The 23,950-nt window shown below is 41.2% G+C and overlaps 1 protein-coding gene across 2 annotated transcripts in view; it reads right to left on the reverse strand.

Annotated features, from left to right (window-relative positions):
• STARD13 (StAR related lipid transfer domain containing 13) overlaps nucleotides 1–23,375 on the reverse strand; it is a 182,983-nt gene extending 159,608 nt beyond the window's left edge. For both annotated transcript variants that reach the window (XM_044249575.1, XM_044249574.1), the window contains exon 1: nucleotides 22,442–23,375. In XM_044249575.1, coding sequence (XP_044105510.1) covers nucleotides 22,442–22,610 — 169 coding nt within the window. In that variant the 5' untranslated portion in view covers nucleotides 22,611–23,375. The remainder of the gene's footprint in view (nucleotides 1–22,441) is intronic.
• Between the last annotated feature and the right edge of the window lie 575 nt (nucleotides 23,376–23,950).

Genomic DNA, 23,950 nt, shown 5'->3' on the forward strand with positions numbered 1-23,950 from the left:
AAATCACACTGCCTCCAACATGGTTCAAACATATACCTGACTTTAATTAAAAATTTGCACCCAATCAAAACCACCCCTTATCATAGCATCTCTCACACTTATTAGCAGGGAAGGAGAAAGGGAGGACTTCCAAGCTGTAGTGCTGGGAGCTACACTCCTTGTTGCATGTAGCTCATGGTACACAACCACTGCAGTGCTGCTTCAACAGTTGGAATGGTTTCCTGTGGTTTTATTTTATTGTTCTCCATATTTTATGGTGGTGATTATCACATCTGAGGCCAGAACAGTGTAAACATCCAGTTTTGTCTGTTACTACTGAACAAAGGTTGAAAACTGACTTCAAAGTATGACAGATACCTTCCGGAGACCAAGCCTCTACATGGTCCAAGGTCCAAAGCTCACTCAGCTCCTGGAACTGCCAAGACCCAATGGAATCATTCAGATGCTCTCATGTATACTGTACCACAGTTAAGCCTAGATATCAGAGCATTTTTTAATCTACATTTGATAATATAAATTTACTTTACCAACACATTTATAAAAGAATTCATGGGTTTAGTTTTGAAACTCTCTATAGTATATAGTATAATGTCTTGGTAAACAGGAATTTTTCGCCTCTGAAAACACAGGTGCTTCCTGAATAGAGAGAGAATCAAGAATTTCTGGGAAGTCTACTACTTGAATCACAGTTAAAACTTCCTCCTCTGAACTCACAAGCCAAATCCTTCCTATTTCTATCAGAGTATGTCCCTGATGAGTTATCTACATTCAAGGCTGTCTGCCTTATAATACCAATAGGATAATAATTATGATCTCTCAATTTCTCAGTTTACAGTCCCCAAAGAAGATTTTGTCACACAGGAGGCACTCAAGGTATTCGTAAAAGGAGTAAATATATAAACGAATTCACTTATACCTATTCTTTTATCTAAATCATTGATTCTCAACCAAGTGTGATTTTGCCAGCTTACAAACCCTTGGTAATGTCCAAAGACACATCACAAACTTGAGTTTTCACCCAATTTAGAGGGAGGGCATTTCCGGTATTTAAACAGTAGAAACCACAGATGGTACTTAACATCCTACAAAGCACAGCCCCCTCCACCAAAAAAAGAAAAAAAAAAAAAGAAAGAAAGAAAAAAGAAAAAGAAAGAAAGAAAAAATAAAATCTGGACCCAAAACATCAGTAGTGTTGAGGTTAAGAAAGCCTGATTTAGATCCAGAATATCTACAAAAATGTCATAAGCAGTCAAGAAATCTAGAAATAATCCAGATCTCAGATTAGGAAAAATGCTAAGGCACCCAGTCATACCATTTATAGAAAGTATTTCAGAGAAACATAAACCAAGTTGGACATCCAGGTGGTCATTTTCATCTCATGTTTCATTTCTGTTCTCCCAACATGAGCCTCAACCAGATAATGCCTTTGGACTTTCAGAAGTCGGCATCTGCACACTGACCCATAGCCCAGAATAACCCAAAGAACGAGACTTTCATTCAGAAACAGTGGCATTATTTTTTATTGTGGGTCATGGCTCATAATATGCAATTCAGCTCAAAGTGAAAAATACAAAACATTCGAGATGACGGGCAGGCAAAATCTCTAAAAATGCTCCAGCACAAAAGGGGATTAAAATGTCACAGGAAATTTTTTTCTTGAAAATGGAATGGCTTATGAATGCTTCATTCTTTCCAGAACAGTTAAAACACTGTATGTGTGGGCTGCCTGAGTTCAGAAGGCAGGGCAGGCTTTTCCTTTTGTTCTGTGGCTCGGCCCTAGGAAGAAGGCTTTCCCTGGCGCACTTGGGCCCAGGAGCAAGTGAGAAGATGAAGCAGAAGACGCTTCATCTCAGTGAATGATCTGGATTGTATTTATCCTCGCTTTTAGAAAAGAAGAGAGACTTCCTCCAACCGGAAGCAAAGAGACTGAGCTGAGGCGGCCAAGTCTTTCACTAGAGATAACAGGGGCCTGACATTTAAACTACCATCTATTACCTGAAGGCTCATTGTCCAAGGCAGAAAGAAGCCCGTTCTTGCACTGACAAGGAATGCAACGTGATGAATGGGACTATCAGAAGGGATGACTCAAAGCCAGACATTCTGCATCGGGCAGCATTAATCAGGTGTCGAGAGGGAGCGGGGGCCCCGTCTGCTGAGGGCCTGCCTTTGCCAGGCACCCCGTACTGTCTTCTCTCCAGTTAGCAGTGAGCGCAGGGCCCAGTGTGGTGGTGGGGCAACACCAGGCCACAGTTGTCAGCCTGCCTGTTAGACGTGATGGGAGTTCTAAGGGGAGAACAAGTGTTTCTTTCCTGCCAATCTGCAGATAATGGAACTTTCTGGGGTTTAGATTCCTTTCCTGCTCGGCATGCTTGCAGATGAGAAAACAATTACCTCCAAAATTACAAGTAATTAGCTGTTTGCTTGTCACTGTAGGATAAGATCTTACTGCCCTCCCACAACACTGCCAGACCACACACGCACACACAGACACAAGCAGCCCGTGTGCCAGCTCTTCAGGTGTTCTTTATAAGTCTCCTCCTCAGAGGTTAGAGCCCAAATCCCACCCACGCCTGAACCCAGACTCTAAACTATGCCTGTGTGAGCACTGCCCCCATTTACTGAAGGGCAGAGAAAATGAGGGAGCGTGTCCCTCATGACTCCTTCTGCTCCTGACGACTGGTGTGGTGGACCTCAGGCTGCCCAAGATAGGAGAACTGTGAGAAAGACCGCTTCCGCCTCCAAGTTCTCTCCCTCTCTAGGCAGGTGGCAGGACTGCCTAAAGAGCCAAAAGGAAACAAGACCATGATACTGAGGATTTCAAGATGGCTGCCTAGACTCTGGCTCCACTGCTTACGAGCTATGGGATCTTGAGCAATTCATTTAGCTCCTCTGAGCCCCAGCTTCTCCATTTTCATAAGAAGAATTATTAAAATTCCCTGTCAAAGAGGATTTGCCAATGGAGGCAGTACTGACATTTTAGGTGAGATAATTCTTCTGTGGGGTGGGTTATCCTGTGCCTGACAGAATGTGTACAGGCCTCCCTGGCCTCTAGCTACTGAAAAGCTAGTGGCACCCCCGTCCAGTTGTGACAATCAAAAATAGCTCTAGATATTGCCAGTGGTCCCTGGAGAATAAAACTGCCCCCGCTTGAGAGCCACTGCTGTCATTGAACCCCATCTTCCTCATTTTCTTAATAAAACAGCACCCACAAATTTAAATTCTGTACCTATGGATCCAGGGTAGCTGGGAGTAGAATGACACAACTCTTGATTCTTGTCTCTGGAAAACAGGGTTTGGTATAAATTGATTACCATTTGGCTTCACTTGGGGACTTTTCTCCAGCCCTAAACTTGGAGATTCTGGATTTTATTCTAATCTTGGGCAAAGAGTAGCGGCGGGAGTACATTCTTCTTTGCAGAGAGTTATGGGGCTTTAGCAAGACAATGTCTGTGCAAAATGATGCCTGTAACTATTTGTAAAATCACAGCCAAAGAATTAGAGCAATTAGGAATGTGACCAAGGCACTTTCTTCACACCTGGGGGCAAAACCACACCGCAGGATGATTTTAGCTGTAGCATTCAGACAAATAAAATCAGTCAAGGGCCAGCCACATGCCAGCAAGAATGGCAGAAACCCAGAATTTAAGCACGTTACACACATTTTGTTGTTGTTATAAAATGTATCTGTGAATTATGTGACCCTCCTTCCTTGAACCTGGGAAGACCTTTATGACAATGCTGCCCAAAAGAATAAGAAAAAGTGACCCTACGCAACTTCCAAGGCTAGTCATAAAAAGGCAGGAACATTGCCTCATTTGCTCTTGGAAGGCAGTGTCTGTGCTGTGAGGAAGGCTGGACAGCTACTTGGAGAGAACACACATAGGTGTTCCAGCTGGCAGCCTCTGTTTGGGTCCAACCTGACAGGCAGCATCAACGGCCAGTCTGGGAGTGAATGGGGCTTTGGATGATTCTAGAGCCCAATCACTGAGTCATCCCCAGCCCTCACATTTTTCCAGCCGAAGTCACAGTTTTCATGGAGCAGAGACAAGCCATCTCCACTACACCTTTTGAAATTCCTGACCCACAGGAACCATGAGCATAATGATGGTTGTTTAATACCACTAAGTTTAGACGCATTGTTTCGTAGCAAAAGCAACTGAACACAACTCCATGAAGTTTGACTACCGCTGCTCAAAGAATGTATTCACGAGGGAGCTTGGGTCTTGTAGGATTAGCTCAGTTAGAGGTAACATCTGAAACAGTCAAGGAATGGGTCTGTCACTGGGCATGATGAGGAGCTTACGGTCACACATTTCCCCCAGTGGTATCTAGAAGTTGTGATTTCTTTCATGACACTCAGGTAAAGAGCAGCTAGGTATGCAGGAAAGAGAGACTTGGATTTACATATAAATACAAGACAAGAACATTAAGTATGAGCCTTGAAAGAAGAGCATTTCCTTGGAAAGCCTTGAACTTGAGGAGCTGATTATTGGGTTCCAGAGCAGCCCGACCTAGAGAATAATAACATGGCATTGACGTAGAGGTTGGGCAGTGACCTCTAGTTTTTGCTTACTGGACAGGTCATGGGAGTAAGTGTGACCATGAGCTGCCAAGAAATGAGACTTTGGTTGACTCACCATGACCTTTTCCCCATCTTGGTCTGTAGAGAGAGCCCTATAGAGACAGCCATCTTCATCATGCAGAAAGCGTAAAAGTGAACTGGACTTGAGGGAAATGGTGAAAAGCTATTTTCTAAGCAGAAGTCATGAGACTGGATTATGTGGGAAAATGGTAGAACGTGTGCAGGGGTGCTAAAAAGCATGGTGGGCAATTCAGTATCATTTGTGCAATAACCGAGTAAGTCAGTTCGACGTGGCTTCTTCCCCTGCAGCACATAAGCTCTGTCTCCTGGAGGCTCTTTAGTCACCTCATTTAATTGGGATTTAACCCATGGCTGGATTCAGAATATGAACCATAATTCAGACAGAGAAGTAAAACTTTACATTAATAGCTTTTTAAAAATACTATGCGAGTATTTTTTATTCAATACCAGTGGGGCACCTGCCTCAGGCAAATATGTGCAATTTCATACTTCATAAAATATTTAAACATCTTTTAAATTACTTCTGAAAGAATTTACACTTGAAATTCCCTTTCTTGATAAAATAATGACTGGCTGCTTAAGAATTTGGTATAAACAACAAGAACAGATGTCCTATAGGGTATTTGTTTATTAGGTTTCTCTGCCAATTAATCTTGTAGTTTGAAACTATTTCAGCCGATTGGCCCAAACTGACTAGTGTTTTGGTTTAGTCACATTTCTAAAATCAGGCACTAAATTATATTTGTATTTGGGTACATAGTCCTCTTAGAAAAGACTTTAAAAAAAACCAAACAAACAAAAGATGAGATCATTCAAGCTAACAGGTAATGTCTATGGGTTTGAAATTGAAATCTTACCACACATACCAAATTAACTTAATACTAGTATTTGATTTTACTTATTCCTTACCAATAAATTTCTAAAGGGATCATGCCTTAAGCAGAAGGAACAGGAATAGTTCCATCAGGTAATTTAATCACAATCCAGTGAAACTTCTCTCGTAAAGTGACCCAGACTTTACCGAATGAGACTTTCTGAGAACACAAATCACTGGGTAGATGTCTCCAAGCAGAATGACAACCTCTAGTAGAGGGTACAGTACTAAATTCAGATTAATGGATTCTTATCATAGGAAGTGGGAAAAACGCATCTGGAGATAAATTAGTAATTAGAAATATTAAAATTTTATAAACATATAAATATTTGGCCATTCTGAACAGTTATGGATCTAGATCTTATATTTATCATTTCTTTATCACCACAGTTAAAATCCTCATCCCTCAGGATATTTGGGGGTGGGGGGTGCTCACTATAACCAGCAACAGATATAAGGGGAAGTCTTGAGCTGTAGAAGAACATACAGTCAGAAAGTCCTGGGTTCCATTCCTGGCTCTGATAGTTATTTGGGTTTAATGTGAACAAGTTACTTTAACCTTTCTGGGTCTCAATTTCTTAATCTTTAAAATGGAAATATCAGTGCTACCTACTATTACGAGGTTTCAATGAGACAACTATTTCTTACACTTAGGGTCCAGACAGAACACAAGACTATTTCTCTCTACGGTCTGACTACTTCAAACCCATATTCACCCCTTCATCTTTCTAAACTACCATTATTATTCTATTTCTTTTTTACTCAAAGACCATCGGTAGCATGTCATTATCTCTCATGTAAATTTCAAACTCACGGCTGTCTGGCCTCAAGCTGCTTCTTCAGACTTACTGTGTATACTTCCGACGACCCTCTTGTTCACCAGATTTGAATTACATTTGTAATTACTTAAATCATACTTTTCAACTCATTCTGCTGTCCTACTTAGAATAACTCACTCTGATATTTGTTCAGAGGAAACACAGTCATGTTCCATGGCTCGGACCCAGTGATCTTATGTCCTTACCTGACTGCCCTGTTGACAATGTCAATTTCTTTTTTTTCTTTTTAAGGTTTTATTTATTTATTTGAGAAAAAAAGAGCACAAGCAGGGGGAGCTGCGGACAGAGGTAGAAGCAGGCTCCCTGCTGAGGAGAGCCGGATACAGGACTCAATCCCAGGATCCCGGGATCATGACCCAAGCTGAAGGCAGACGCTTAACTAATGGAGCCACCCAGGTGCCCAACAATGTCCTCTTCTGAGCACCTACGTTTGGCAGCCTGTCAGCGAACCATGGACTCCCTAGAATTATGGACATAAATGACTATTTCTGTGTCTTATCTCACTTAATTGTAATCTCTCTGAGGACAGGGATCACGTTTTATATAATTTTTCACATACATAAGATCAGCAAGGATCTTGCACATAATCGATTTTGAATAAATATCTGTTGATTGCTTCTCAGCCTTTTGGCTAAGATCATGTGTGAATAAATATCTGTTGAAACACCCACTAGCTTGGATTATCCACTGGCACAGTTGATGCAAAAAAAAAAAAAAAATCCTGTATTTGTTTCCAAAATATAAACTGTCTAGCAGTGTTAGAGCAGAGGTAAGTTCTCTGTAGATGACAGGCCCTTACTTTCAAAGACACAGGAGAGCAGCAATGTACTTTTCACCACAGGGAGAGAGTTCTATGTTCCTGGATGGCTGGAGCACAGTTAATCAGATTCTAAGGAAGACTCACGGCAACCCAAAGGTGCAAAAACTGGTGAAGTCTGAAACCCAGGATTCCCCAGACAGTTAGGTAAGCATCACCTCCAGTAACAGCAGGCGCGGATGCTTTCTGCTGCAGAAATAGAAGTTGAAGCAAGGGAAGAACAAAACTCCAGAACAACAACAACAACAACAAACCAATAGCAGGAGCTAGAACCAGACTCCTTACATCACGAATTCACCCACCCTGCGCAGAGGCCCATCTCCGGCCCTACGAACCTCTGTGACACCCGCTTAAAGCACACCCATTAAATAGTGGGTGGGTCATGTTTTAATGTATTGTTATGTCCCTGAAACTTAACAGCTCCTGGCACACAGAAGGCACTCCAGAAGTGATGTCGTGAGTGACAAAGGACTATGTTCCTCCTTGCAAAAGGTAAAGAATGAATGTACTTCATTTTCTGGAAGCCAGTGAGTGGGGTGCAATGAAGCGGGAATTCAATGTTTTGAGTTTAGCAAAATTTAATAAAAACAGAAGATGTTAAAGGCAGTCTTTGAGAAGAAGCCAAGGAGATTCTAGGCTTTGGAGGTATCTTGTCCCGGGTACCTGTGCTGCCCCTGTTCCTCTAGGCTTTACAGCAGGCCACAAACTTAAGGGTGGAGTGAAGGTGGGATATTAGGCTTCCTTTGGGCTCATCTTACCAAAGCTTAGGAGAGTAGTTTGAGGGATGTATTCTGAAGTTCCCAACTGACTCCAGTGCTAAGGCAGATGCTTCATTTGGGGAGGTTAGACTTGGAAGACTGACAGATATGTTTCCATCAACTCATGCCAGAGGGGAAGTTCATATTCTGAATTCATGGGGGTTGGCCTCATTAATTTAAGACTAAAAATATTATCTCTTCTAAACAGAATTTCACAGCTATCTGCTTTCAGAGGTAAGGTCCATTTGGTTAGGAAAATCCTGGTTTAAAATTGCATCATTTCCAACTGGCCCCTGCTGGACTTTCTCTCCTCTGATGGAAGTGTGGATATTTTAATTTCAGATCCACTATGATTATGGCCCTCCCTTAACTTCCACTTCATGTGATTCTCCAAACCTGGGTATTTTTAATCTTCCCCACAAGCGGTCAATCCATGGCATTGGACCATGTTGCCGATCCGCAGTGCCTTCTTGTTTCCTTTTTAGATGAAGGCACACTGAGCCCCAGGTAAGCGCCTGGCTCCGCGCTAAGCACTCCATGTGTCCAACAGCAGTTCACTCCCCAACAACTGCAGGAGGCAGACGTCACTATTATTTTTCCCTCTTTAGGTGAGGAAACAGGCTTACAGAGGCACGGAATCCGCTCAAGATCAGACCGGGAATCCATGCTTGAACTAGGAATTGAACCCAGGTCCAGAAAACAGTGAAGCTCTTGCTTTTGTGCAATGCACATTGCATCTACGACTTTCAGAAAAAGCACAGCCTCACCGAGCTAAAGAAAAATATGTCTGAAAGATTCTTCCTCTGATAAATCAAGGATCTCAAGACTTCATAACTCCCTTGTCAAATTATTAACATCAATCACAGAACATGGTAATTTATTTAAATGACTGATCATTGAGCACAGCCAGCCATAAACAAAAAATGGGTTCTGCTACGCCGATGGCTGCAGGGAAACTCAGAGCATCACATATCTGTGTGGGGGGCAGAGCAAAGCCAGTCTCAACCCCCTGTGCAAGAAAGAAGTAAACAGAGCCTTAGGGTTCTGCTTTTGTTGAAGTAAGAGATTCTGACAAGCCTCCATGGGCTTGTCACTCCATCAAACAAGCTCCTTGCTTCTCTTCATTTATGTTCCCCCCCTACAAATTCCATTTTATTTAAGACATGCAGCCTTTCCAAATAATAATCAACTATACAGAGTGCTTAACAATTTTCCAAGATCTTCACACCAGCCTTAGCTTAGCAACTGCCGTTTTTCCTAGAATCCACCATCATCAGCAAGCTCAAACATTTAAAACAAAACATAAGACTGATATTGACATTATCAAACAAAGCCCAAACATTTTAAAGGGATATGTTTATGAAGTATGTGTTCCTTTCACTTTTCAAGCCTTTCCAGACCAGGCTGTGCCAGGTAAGGCAGCAGGAGGGCACAGGGCTCATCTTTTCTTTATCAGATCATCTGGGCACCACAACCTCAGGCTGCTTTCCTCCCCCTCACATTCTGACAATCTGCTGTGATCGCAGCAAGCTCTTCGAGGCCCCTAGCTCGCCAGCTACAACAGGGTAACCTGCCTCAAAGGCTGACTATCCATGTGAAATACCCGTCTTAGGCAGGAAGCCCAATTTATATTGGAAATTCGTAACTCTGAAAGCATAGGATTTATGACACTCAAAGTTGTCAAATCCCTGAGTCTATAGCACAATATCTTTTCACTTTAAAAGGTTTTATTCTGATCATGATTATGGAAAATTACTCACTAAGGGTGAAACAATATTTATTACCTAAGTAAAAATGCAAAGCAAAATTATGACAACTCAGAAGGAAAGAAAAATACGAGGGAAAACCAGAGTTTGAAATGACCCTGATAAATTATAGAGATTCACTCCTAGCACATCAACTACATAAAAAGGAAACATAAAATGAAACTCAGAGCTAGCTGACTTTGTCCATTTGAGAACCAGTTAAAAGTAAGACAAAAACCACAGAGTGGTTCATTATTCACATATCATCGAGGAGTGATATGAATTATTATTCAAGAAAGACGAAGCAAATATGGTGATGCTTTGTGTCCGACTGAGGATAAAGAGCTAGATCTTGCTTTGTGTGGGTCCAGTGTTCAGATCCGTCCAGCCATCCTTATTAGGTGTACCCCGACACTGCTAAGTTCCCTAGCATTGGGCATCCTTCCATTCGAACTGATCTCACATCGATTCTTTTTTTCCTTGATAATATTACTCAAAGTAGGAGCTAATATGATTCTCGTTTGATAAATGAAGAAACTGAGGCACCAGGAAGTTAAGTAAAATCATCCACAGTGACCAGATTAGGATAGAGGTGTCCCAGCTCCCAGGCCTCCTATCTTCTGGTTCCCGGAGGTTACTGTATAGGTCAAGTTTCTCTTTCTACTGGCAACATCACTATTCCACTTGAGACTCACACTGTTCCTGAGTCTTCAAGATTCATTTATCCCTGCAGAGGCCTTATAGCTGCATGTAATTCATGTGTTGGGTTGTTTTATCTCCATGGGTTAGTCCACTTATGCTGGAGAAACAGCACTATCTATGCCATGGATTGTCCTTTGGAAACCCAGTGATTTGAGAAAACCTCAAACCATATGCAACCAGCACCAAAAAGTTAATATTTTCTCCTTAAAAAATTCCCTCCCCTGAGCATTCATACAACACTGTCAGTTCATCAATCTCTTTATGTAAATAGCAGTCATGCAGCAAGGGAGGAGGTCTGTTTATTATTTTTGATCCTGTTTTGCTTCTGGCAAAATTTCACAAACAGCAAAAGTTGGCAGAACATCGATATTTTCTTCTGACTGGCTACTGTTCTCTAGGTACAAGTGCAGAGCACAACTGCAACTATTCTGCTCCACGGGCCTCGGCGGGGACCGAGGTCACATTGCAACATCTGGGGGGTGGGGGTGGGGCGGGGAATCTCCGTACAGGACTTCTCTCCGGAAACAGAAACCCTGGTTTAATACTCGCTTTCCTTCCACTACAGAACTGCTGGATTTGAGATTTAGGTTCCAGAGAAGAAGACAAGTTTGACCTAACTGCCAGCTTGCTTCTTGTCTGCAAAGCCTCCCTGTTAAGGTTATAGGGGTCACTGAGCTAGGTGGGCCCTAAGAGCTCTGAGAAAACTTGTGGGAGCATGAGCATTCTGCCACCAGCACTTTCTAGGAAGAAAAGCAGCATTTTGCAGGTCTGGGAGTAGGGAAAATGACTTTACCCTGGGGGTGGAGGAATCTGTCCTTTCCCTCTGTTACGCGTATTCCTACCTAACCAAGCTAGATTCCTTGCCAAAGGCTGGAATGCTGCTGCCTTGACATTTACTTTGGACACAGCATTCCTGATAAGGTAGTTAGTATATAGAATGGTTCTTCCCAGTTGCTGCTGGTCTTGGAGGCACAGTGAAATCCTCCAACAACCTGTAGGGCGGGTGAGGAAGAGAGGCCAACCAGGCCTAAAATGATGGAAAAAACCAAAAGGAGCAATCTTCTTTGGTTCCAAGTAGACCATGACTACCTATAATTATGAGGGTGATGGGGTTGCACAGTGGTGAATAATGTGGGCTCCTAGGTCATACAGACTTGAGTTCAAAGCCACCTCTGCCACCTACTTGCTGGGAGATATTGGGAAAGTTATTTAACTCTGTAAGCTTCTGTTTACTCATCTGGAAGATAAACATAGTAAAACCTTGAGCTTCGGGCCTTGCCATATTTATTTTCCAGAGGAGCAGACTAAACTCTCGGGTCTTCATGAAAATGAAATCAAACACCAATATATGTAGTGTTGAAAATGGTCCCTGGTATGAAACAGCGAGCCCTCAAGAAAAGTAGCTATAGGTACAGGGTTGCTATTTTTAAAATGTTGAAAATAGGGGTGCCTGGGTGGCTCAATTAGTTAAGCATCAGCCTTCAGCTCAGGTCATGATCCCAGGATCCTGGGACTGAGCCCCATGTCAGGGAGCCTGCTTCTCCCTCTCCTTCAGCCTGTCCTCCTGCTTGTGTGCTCTCTCTCTCATATAAATAAATAAAATCCTTTAAAAAAAAAAAAAGTATATGTTTCAAAACCTAAAACGTGTGTTGTAAAATTTATAAAAAGTCCAATCACCATCCCCAGACCCAAATCCTTTCTCCAAATGCACAGAAATGCTAGTAAACTATGTTGACAACTTGCCTCTCCATGACCAACCCCGACTCTCACTTTTCACTTGGGTGAGTCAGTGGAAATGTTCTCCCTGGGCCCAGGGGCAGGACTCCCAGACCCCCAGGCACAGCTGTATGGACTCACGTAGCCTGCAGGAGGCATGACTGACAGTTAATGAGCTGAAAAGAGCCTGTCTCAATGCTGCTGTGTCATTCCTACATTCTGGAACAAAGCAGTAAGCTTCACAGAACACAAGCTGCCAGTGTCTGGGGTCAGCTCTGCTAGAGTAACCATAGGTGGTAGGAGGAGATGAAGTTGACAGGAGACACGTCAGGTGAACCAGGAACTGGAAAGCCTCATCAGAAACTGAACTGCAAGCTAGAGGTGAGGAAGTAAACGCACTTTGAGCGGAGGAGGGAAAGGGAAAACTAGTTAATGTTTAACAAATGCACTCCTCGCTGCCAAGTTTCCTTATTCCATCAAGTGAGTCTCGGCTACTCTAGCCACTCAGGTAAATATGCTGTTCCATGCAACAACCCCAAGCAAAAATCTGTGTCCAAAGGAAGAACTCAGGAAAACAAGACTGGAAACATTTCAAAGTAGGGAAACTTGCATATACATTCATCAGGTGTCTGAAAGATTCTAGGTGGCAAAGCTTGCTAATCTAAGATCATAATACCATTTGACACGAGGGTTCAAAAAGAGAACGCATCTGGAATTGCCCCACAAATCGTCCTATGCCATACAAATCAAGGAGTTACTATTAGAATAGTTTGCAGGGTTTCCAGGATGTCAGATGCAATATTTTATCATACTAAACCAGTCTTTTATGAAGTTTGAGAATAACATTGAAGTTATGCTGTATAAAGCATATACTAACTGATATTTCTGTCTTTGTGGAGGGGCCTCCTACATGGAGTTCCCTAAAACTAGATATATTCCATGCAAAAATAAAGCAAAAAGAATCATGTTGATTTAATCCATTCAACTCTGTAAGAACATTTCAGCAAAGGCTAACGATCACTTACAAACGCAGCCTTTTCTAGCTGAAGAATTCAACAAAGATGAAGATTATTCCTCAACTAAAAGGAATGAAGTCCTAGAGGAAACGGGCAGTGGAATTTTCTTAAATAATATGTTTGAATTAGTTTGGAAAGGGTGCTGAGTTTTTACATTGCTAACTGGGTATTTGAAGTTTATCTACACGGTACAGCATCTCTTTTTAACTCTTCTACACAAAGACCGTTTAATACAGGAAATTTTCTACAAAATTTCACAACATTCTCGAAGCTAACTTACCGGTTTAGAAAATAACAGCAATTCGGGAGGGCGGTTCAGATATCACGGTTCACCCATCAGGCACAGAGATCTAACTTGACTACGGCTGATGACGCTTGTCTCAGGCCTTGCTCTCAGCCCCAACTGGTCACCTCCCTGGCCTTTTCCACTCTGGTTTATTTCTGATGAGATAGACCCCTTCTCCAGCTCTGCTGCCGGCTCTCAGCTTTAGAGTTTCCTACCCAGTGGTTCCAGGAGCCAGAAACGCTTCCTGTCCAGAATGGCCTCTTTTAATTTGCCAGGAGGTGGGGATCGACCCGCACTGCTGTTTAACTATGAGCTGAAACTTGGCCTAAACCCATCATTTCAGGTCAGCACCAGGCAACTGAAAGTAACTTCTGTACATTCATTACTTAGTAGACGGATGTGACTAAATAAATGAAGAAAAGGAAACCATCTTTGGGAAAGGCAATACATTTCCTTAGAGCTTAAGATAAAAGGAAAAAAAAAACACCCCAAAACCAAACCAAAACAACAACAAAAATAAAAACTCCTTTGTTTTACATTTTGTGAGGCTTTTTGAGGACACCAAAATGTGGCTGTATGTATGCCTGCCTTAGTAAACTTGGTATAAAGTGTATAGTTTGTCCTTGAAGGGCTATATATACATGGATGTTTGTTTAGTATGCATCTTTTTTCTTATAACAAGAACTTAATATGTGCCAGGCACTGTACTATGTTTCATTATATTACTGTATTTAATCTTGCAGTAACTCTGAGGTAGTAACAGCAGGTGGGACAGAGTACTAACGGGGAGGATGAGGATGTATGGGGAAAGGGTATTAGCAGAACCTCCTACTCAAAAGCCATCCATGGTTGAAGTGAAGGTGATATGCTTACTTTAAGAGCTTGCTTTACACAACACATGCCTTTACAAAGGTCCCAAACAGTAAGGCTTTGCAATGGATTTCATTCTCTGTTTTGGGAAATTCATGGAGGAGGACATGTCTTGTGTCCTTCAAAGCATCTTCAAGAGATTTAAATTCCTCTATTAAGAACTCTAGTCTTATGTAGGGGGGAATGATTGGAAAACATTATCACTGGAACTGTGAGTCTCCCTTATTTCTTTTAGTGACTTTAAACATTACAAATAATACTGGGGTAGTAAAACTCTCAGAGAAAAATATGATTTTAGGACTACTGTACTTTTTCCTAGTGTGTCATTTGGAGAATACCAGTGAACCATGGATGTGAATTGCTGCTGTTCACTGACAGAGGCTGAGTACTAGTCCCAGGTTCTGCCATCCGTATGTGTGATTTTTAAAATTAGCTAGGAAGAGGAGACTTGGAATGCAGAAGAGAAAGCCTTCTTCAGTTCAAAATACTGACAGGTAAATCAGTTACTTGGATTGCCTACTTTCATTACAATCTCTACTCTTTTCCTCTACACTGTTAACCCTTGAATTTTATCAGAGTGTTAGAGAGGCAAGGCAGTGCAAATCACTGGTATTTTAGTCAGCTCTGCCTCTGTCAGACACTTAAAATTGTCAGGATTCCTACACCTTGTGAGGGAAATTATTTGAGAGTCTACCCAGATTTTTACTGATTTCCTTCTTCTTCTTTTTTTTTTTTTTAAACAGCATTAGCGTGCTCTGTAATTTTCAGATATTTTGCAACTGGTCCCTTTAAATTCCTTTAGATTCTAAATTTAAAAGAGAGAGAGAGAGGGAGGTCAGGTCTTTTCAAACAACAGTATACAGATTGTCATGGTCATCTGTGAGCCTGTCCTGCCCTACACTGCACGTTCTTTGATTGCTATGGTCTTGGGTAGCTTTACAACCTGGGGTGCAGGCTAGACAGCAAGGCCAATTCCCCACGCATTCTGTTGTAACTTTATTTTACATTTTGTGGATTCTCTCCAAAAGTATCATTCATAACGCGAATGTTAACATGCTCTCTCTTTGACAGCACAAGGAAAAAATACCTTAAGAACATATTTGCAGGCTTCCTGAGAAACTTCTAAGTGGCTTATTCAACTAACTGAAACCAACTTGACCATTTAAAATGAACTAGTACCTATTAATTCACTTTACTCTGTCATACTGACAGAGACTTCATAGTAACCAAAGATACGTTTGGACCATGAAGTCAGAAATGGACTTGGAGGCACAGTTATCAGTGTCTGAGTCTCAGAGAGTCCGCAGCCCATGTCACCGATGACCCAGGAGAATCTGGGCTGAAGAGTTACCTGTTCCTTTCCTTTGGGACAGTGACTCCACTTCTCAGCAGTAACGGAATATCCTGAATTAGCTGTCATAATAGCAGACCCCTTTGGAATTTGCCCAGGACTTCAGCTTTATCCTGGGTTAGACAAATCCAGAGTCAAAAAGCCATAATTTCTTCCTTCTGGCCCCCCAGAACCTATCTTGTGGAGTTATTTGAAGACCAGCTGCATTCTTGTTAGAATTATTAACTCGGCCCATACACCTAGTCCCTTGGTTTTCTGCTGGCAAAAGCGCAGGGGCCACCTAATCAGGTTAGAATCTTGTCTTGGTTGTTAAATTTTTATAAAGAGATGTCCATCCTGTCTTTATGCAGTTGATTTTTAGAACATATGGAGCTGGTCTTACTTGAAAACAAAAAGTACTTGCAATTTACTCTCCAAAATATAACCTCACAAAATATAATTTATTGCCCAATCCGTGCAAGAAATATAGTCAAAGAGAATGACCTGAATGAAGCCCAGGCCCTGAACCCTCCTAAATCAGTTTTTCCTAAATGTGTTCCCCAGGGAAAGTAGTTTTATAAGATGTCACTTCCTGGTATCTGGTGAAAATTGGTTTTATGATGAAATATACCAGTCTAAACAAAGTTAAATGACTTTCTACAGATTTCTCCGAGATTTTCCTAAGCATGAATTTCCAAAAAGGGAAAGAGGATATAGCATTTCCCAACTTACTTGACCACAGAAACATTTTCCCCCCCGAACATCTAACAGGACTAGTCTTCTGTGAAGCCAACTGAGAAACTGTTTCTAGATAGTCTCCATACTATTTAGAATTAAGCCGGGGAACAGGCTGCTCACCTGAACCTCCTTGTTCTGAGCCACTCACCCCAGGCCCATACAGTTTTATTGAATTATCATTTGTTGTTATGCCTCTGGTTCACTGTGGATGCTACAGGAAACTTGCAATTCAATTTACCATAGAAATGTTTAATTAGTCTACTACATCTCGTAGCTTTCCCTTTATGAGATTTGTATGAGAAACTGCTCCTCATATATCAAATTCCTGGGAGAAAATTCTCCCAAACATCAGGTCCCAGGAAAAGCTGCGTTAGTAGGCTTTTACCATGGACATGACAAATCTTTCCTGATCATACTCTCCTCTTGGCTTACATCAGGGAAGCTCGGGCTAAATGTATAGCTCACTTTTAGTAATTATTCAGTGCCTTATGTTTCATATTTTTCTGTAATATCTCTCCCCACCTTTATCATATTAATTAACCTACATTTTTCTTTACATTAGATTTATTTTTTTATAACCTTTTATTGAGTCAAATTTTTTTTTATCCAACTACTTCAAACCCTTTAGGTAATGCATGAGAATGTAAATGAAAATATGTTGTCTTTACCCACACCAAAATCGTATTCAGACTGCCCCTGAGGAGACAGAATATAATTTTCTCATGATCCTTCATTCAAACGCCATCTATGCAATTCACGGTCTCCCATTGTCCTGAATCTTCTTCCTTAGACTTGCCAGTGGGTGCTCATACCTCAGGAAATGCAGAGATGAGATGCAGCCTCATGAATGACCTACCTCCATTAAATCCCAACAGATAAACTGCCTTTTGTATGAAGGTTTACCAAAACCCACTCACCATTTTCTCTCTAAGTTTGCTTGAATCACCAACTGGTGTCACTTAGACTTAGAAGACTCAGAAGCACTGCCCATGATTAGGTGACTAAGGGAATGAGGAACCTTGCTTTATAGCAGTTGACCAAGGTCCAGAATTTACATAGAAATAAAGCGCTGACTTTGGGGAAAAGATGAGAAAAACATGAATCTCTCTTCACTTAAAGTAATATCACAAAATCCAAATTTGGCAACTGCCTGCATCTGGGATGTGTGTTTATAAAATTAGAGCTAATAAACGCAGTGACGTGCAGCTTTGGATGTCTCAATTTAGTTAACGTTAAACTCTCAGCTCTTATGTGTGTACAAGCATATCGCTCTTTGCTAATTTCTCTCCAGTACTTATTTCTGAACCGCTCACATTTTTACTATTTTCATATGTGATAACTTTAAAAATGTTACTCAGAGTTCACGGACTTAATTCACTGAACAGATTTTCCTGTAACTTTTGGTTACACAGTATCCTTTGTGGACAGGCCCCTTCGGTCACCAGCAGGAAACAGAAAGAGGGCTCTGATTCATAAACTGAATTTCCGACAGTTGTCACTTTTTAAAGAAAGAACTTGAGCAATACGGGACTGATGGGTTCTCCCCACTTTCGTGTTCCATCTGTCTTTCTGCCAGTGCATCCACGCTCCGTTTCTGAAAGTAGTTGGGCAAGAAAGTACTGGACACAGAGAAAGGGCAATTCCCAAAGAATAAATGATTGTTTAATTTCCGGGGGCTCTCTCCAGTTGATGGGGGGCCCACCCACTGGGATGAGCAATGCCACCACTCAGGTCGGGCAAATTCCCAAGATGCCATTTGACCTGATGGAGTAATGAGAGAGCCAGCACATCACCCATGGCCCAATTCCATTCACTGGGAACATAAGGAAGGCAGTTTATTCTACTATAGTTAAGTTCAGCTCAGGTGCGATCTTTAAAAAGAGTCTCAGATAAAAACGCAATGAAAATGCAAACCCGACTTTCACTAATTCCTCTAGTTGCAAAAATTTTCACTAATTCCTCTAGTTGCCAAAATTTTCCACATTCTGTATTTTCTATCAAGAGCAGAAGTCCTTTTTTGTGACAGCAAGTGTGTCGCACACCACGCACACACGCACTCACACAGATGGACATGCTGGGATCCTTACGGTCCCTGCAATTAGCTGCGTATTGCAATAACTCCATTTCACAGGCCTGGACTCCGGCGAAAGAAAGGTTTTTACAAGTTGCTTGATAATTATGGGTGATAATGACATTTAAATAGTCCACAAGACTGGACATCTTAACATTCCTACTAAATTGATAATAAGAGCATTAAACAGGTATCAAAGAAACATGTCCAGGTAGGTATGAATGACATAATAAGAAAAATGTAAGAATTGTCTCTCTTTCTGAAAAGAGCACCTGTGATCATGAATCCTAGAATTTTAGAGATGATGGGAACTTCTCATTTATTTAACCCAAACCCTTTATTTTATAGAGGAAGGAAAGAACGCCCAGAGAAGTTGTGACTTGCCCCAGAGCACACAATTAATTAGTGACAGCTATAGAACTAAAATCTGATTTTCGCCTTACCTTGAAATCCTTGACCAGTTGTAGAAAAATTATAAGCCACTGATTTATTCCACATTAGAAAGTTGCTCCATTACTTTAGGTTTAAGTTTCTCTGCTTTGCACCCTCTTGTTCAAGGAGTTACTGACTCAACCACAGAGACTTGAGGACCAGAAAAAAACCTGAGAAATCACAGACTGACCATTTCATTTTCTCAACAAGGAGCGAAAGACCAGTGAGGTTCTGAAATTTGCCACAGTAAAAGCATGCGAGAGTGTCTAATAAGAGCCTGTACCCCGGTCTCCTTTTTTTCTGATTCGGTGAACTTGACTGAAATGGTGTCCACAACATGCCGTTTTAAGCATTTAAAATAATTTTTAAAAAAATGTTTAATAGGAAGACAAATTCTTTCACAAAGCAAATAATCACATTCACGTATTTGCTTAGATTTGGTCCGAACAGCATGTGTGTGAGTAGAGAGGCTTTCTGCATGGTGCACACGTAGGCAACACACCAGAGCCATCAAATAATGACATGGGATCCCAATTCTCCCTTCCTGTGGCCTAACATGCTCTTCTTCCACCTCCCCAGCATCCTCCCTCCTGTCCATTCCCAAGCGCCTGCTAGTGAGGGACATAAAGACCATTCACATTTCCATTCTCGCCATACAACAAACAATTTCCCCATTGATTCAGTGAGATTGTGGGGTAGCGATTATGGGCAGTATGACTTATGATAAACTTTCACTTTGCAAAACAGCACGCTATCTTCAAATTCTCTTTTAAATGAACTCTAAACTCCAGAACTATAAAGAAGGCTAGAGAAATGATGCATGTTGTTTTGGAGCATGCCATAAGATGAGCAAGTTTAGATTCATCCTGGGTTTGAGCAACTAATTCTGATCCTATGCATCATCAAAGATTCCTTTATTTCTCCTCTTTGTTTTTCCTTCTCCTGAGTGTATCCGCCGTTGAATCATGTCCATGCCATTCAATGATTAGCTCACTGCAATGAGGTCAGTGGGGAGCAACTTACTCTTGTTTGCACCCTTCCCAACAGCCAGGAGAGATTATGATCATAAGTAATGCCCCAAATTATATTAATACAATGCTAAATTTTCCTTGAAAGACTGACAGTAATGTAAAGAATTTTGCTGACACTGCTGTCACTTCGATACTGATATGTGAACTACAAAAAATAATGGTGTGATTAATTTAATACACACTTGATAAGCTTTCATTGAATGATTAGTAAAATAACTTGACATCATGCACTCCTGGACACTAAATGTTCAAGGAAGGTAAAACACACAGCGCTTTGCTTCCATCAGTGAAATAAAACCTGACTGGAAATCTCGTCGTGAGTGATTAATTCTGATTCTGTCAAATGGCTCATTGAGGCATCCTAAGTAGAAAAGACTGAAATGTCTTTGGCATATGACAGACCCCAAAATCAACAACAGGTCTAACACTTTTTAACACTTATTAAAAAAACCAAACCCAGTTTAGTGTATCAAAGAGCATGGGCTTCAGAGTTATATTCAAACACCAGCTCTTACTACGTAACCTGAGAGAAGTTACTTGACCTCTACGTGCCTCTGTTTTCTCACCCTTAAAATGGGTATAATAATAGTTCATACTCCTGGGATCTTCCTTTTTTTTTAAAGAGTAAAATAAATTGAAATATATATATATGTGGCTCTCGGAGCAGAGCTTGAAACACTATAAATGCTCAATCAATATTCTCTACAATGAGTGTGAAGCAATCTAATAACACAGTAAACCCAATAAAATCATTTTGCTTCTGCTTTCATATGGCTTACTATACTACTGTATGATATCAACAAATGACGAGTTTCCAATCACTGGACTGTTGGAATTCCTTCAAGTCTCCCCATGATCTTCATGATCACTCTTAATTTCTGGCCATTCATTGACTTCAGACATCCCATTGCTCAACACAAAAAGGTGACAATTTTCACATTTTCCATGCAGGCAAATGAAACATAGACTCAGAATATACTTTCAATAATCATGCATGTGTTCATAATTTCAAATCCACAATAGGAATATAACCTTCATCTCAAAAGAATATCCAGAATTTTAACAAAATCAATTATTATAAACACATTTAAGAAGATCCACAAAGCAATTTCAAACTCTTTCTATATGCAGTGTTTCCAACATGATACACTTTATATGCATGCCAAGGAACATTTACCAAGTATAGATTATAAAACATCATCAAAGAGTTGTTAAGTGCCTACGTCCATAGTGATGATGGCATCTGGTAAAGTACCATTGTCAGAAATCTCTAGAGTTAAAATGAAGCTGGTTTTTATTCTAAGCCTAAGGTATTTTTAAATCAAGCCACAGGGAAATAATTACTTTTGTTTCTATTCAATCAAGACCTGCACACAGAGTTTATGGAATGACATAATATCCTTCCTGAAATCAGACTGGTATGTAGGACCAGTATCCTTCACACATAACCAGTTCCTGAACCTTTACAAACAAATCCTAATTTCCAAGGAAACAATCTCATCAACTCCTACTCGCGAGAATACATATTGTTCCTTTTGGAAACATTACAATAAGATTTTCACGATTACAAACCCCAACTTCCCTTCTAAAATTCAATATAATCTTAAATTCATTTATTTAAGTGGAAATTTTATTTGTATAATGGCTCTAGAAATTCCTGGTAAATTCTGTATCACCAATATAACAATTTAGTTATTTTGTTTGTTTGTTTGTTTTAGTCGGGGAGGAGGGTGGCCGTAAACTTTGTAAACTTATTGTAGTCATGTGGGTATTATGTGGGTGTCTTTTAAATGAGGACCAGTTAGGGGCTTCCTAGGAATGTTCATTTTCAAGCTTCTACAGACCTCCTCTAAGATAAGAAACATGTTTGAACTATTTTGGGAGAATGATGAGTTTTAGTGACATCCAGACTGTTGATCTACTTTACTTTTACTTACTAACTTTTTTGGCAGAGAATAAAAAGGAACATCTAGCAGCTTGTAACCAGTATCCTCTTCTCTCTGCCTCAGGAAACTGGTCCTGAGATCACAAGCTTTGTTTTGAACTTAACAGACACCTTTTATCCTTGACCAGAAAAACATCATCAACAAATCAGAGGCAACTACTGACCTAAACACACAAGCAGAGGATGCGATCCTGGTTGTCAGCCCAATGGCCTGAAGAACAGATTTCTAACTTTCCCTTGTCACTAAGAGTGTTCTGAAGAATCTGGGCAGGGCTCAAGTCAGCCCCTCCTATCCCCCAATTAAATAAACAAATGTCCAAGTTTTAAATGTTGAAGTGTGAGCAACCTGCAGAAAAGCTCCTAAAATACACACTGAGTAAACCTGTCTGGTTTATTGCGTCGGCACGCGCAAATTCTGGAAACAGATGATACCCTGTCCTACCGTGAAGTTTTCTGTGCACTTTATGTTGAAGTATGTGGCAGCCAAGTGCTGTCACTGCTTAAATCTGCTGCCTGAAGTTCTAAAAGTTACATGCAGCGTGGCATAGAAATCCAGTGTATTGTAAAGTGAAAACAACAATGTAACAACAACAACAATAAAACTGGGTTAGCACGAAATAGAGACAAAAATCAGAATTAGCAACAGCCTGCCACTACCCGCCACTCACCTTGTTGAATTTTAGTCACTAGCTGATGGCGTGCTAGAATCCGGCTCATCCTGTAAGGAGAGCGTCTCGCAGTCTGATCAAATCGCAAATACATCTCCTGGCCCTCAGGTGTCATGGAATTGAGATAGTAGCAGCCTGAAGCTGGGGTCCTGGGGCCCTGACTGAACATCTCGGCAGATTTTCCTTTTGCCACCTCACTCTGCCCTGTGGCTGTTTCCGTCTGTCTCCAGTCTTAGTCAAAGAGCAAGGCACCCAGCCCAGCAGCGCTGCACCGACCAGGCGATTTTTAAAAAGAAAAAGGAGTGCCAAGAGCCACAACTCAAGAATTCCAACCCCCCGGCCTTCACGTGACCCCGGGCAGCCAATCCGAGGGAGAGAGGAGGACGGGCGCGTACAGAGTCAGCCCCAAGCCCCGAAGCCGGGCAGTTCCAGCCCCTAAGATCCCCCCCGCGGTGCTGAAGGCAAAGGCAAGCATCTGAGATGCGGCAGCTGACCAAGCGCTGAGAAGCAGCACTCCCTGAAAGAGTTAAAAAGAGAAGGATAAAAGAAAAGGCAATAGAATTAAAAATCAGTCCTGGGCATAGATTTCCTTTCCGGCTGTTAAAAGTTAGAGAAAGCACATTTGCATTCTCCGAGGCAGCTGCCTGCCAGGTTAAAAAAAAAAAAAAAAAAAAGGTGTGATAAACGCCTTAAATGAAAACGTCTTAAATGAAAAACTACTTCAAAAAAGCATAAACACCTGAGTATGTTACCACCCTGCATTACAAAGAAATGAATCAAATAAAGCTCTTCCAGGGAAAAATAAACTTTCAAGTGCTTTAACACCCAGAGTACAAACACTACAGATTCCTGACCTGCAGTGAGGAAGCTGAGAGCTCTTACAGATGACTGGGAGAGGCAAAGGGCAGAAGCAAACATATTGTGAAGTACCTGTTCCCCTGTAATCTTTCTACTGTCCCAATTTTTAATCACCAAGAGACGAAACGGTTATGAAGTACCTTTCCCATTGAAGATACTGCCCTGAATCACTGTAAAGACTCAACTTCATGCAAAGGTACTACGGCCAACTGCTAAGATCAGTAGAGAAGTTATACAAAAGCTTAAGGCTTTCACAAACTTTAAGTAAAAGGTACCTCAAAAAAGACACAGAGTTAATGTTGGGGGGAGCAATGTTATTTTTTACTCTGGTGATCATAGCAGGACTCAGAGAGAAGATATTCTGGTGGGCTTTAAAAAAATGGGTGGGATTCTGACAAGCAGAAGCAGAGGAGGGCTTTGAGGGAGGGTCTATGCCCCCCATGTGTGGAGATCAGGAACCAGAATGCATGTTTAAGGAAACTGTGAATAATTCAGTTTGGCCCGATTTGAGTATCCATATGGGAATAATTAGAATTCCCCCCCCCAATTTTTCCTCCTTAATATTATTCGATGTGAAGAGAAAAAGTCCATAGAAAACATTATTGAATTCTGAGCCTGGGGCTAAATGAATGAAGTTCTTTGAAAAAGAAG

Source organism: Neovison vison, chromosome 5 (genome assembly GCF_020171115.1).
Source record: "Neovison vison isolate M4711 chromosome 5, ASM_NN_V1, whole genome shotgun sequence".
In the NCBI taxonomy this organism is placed as follows: Eukaryota; Metazoa; Chordata; class Mammalia; order Carnivora; family Mustelidae; genus Neogale; species Neogale vison.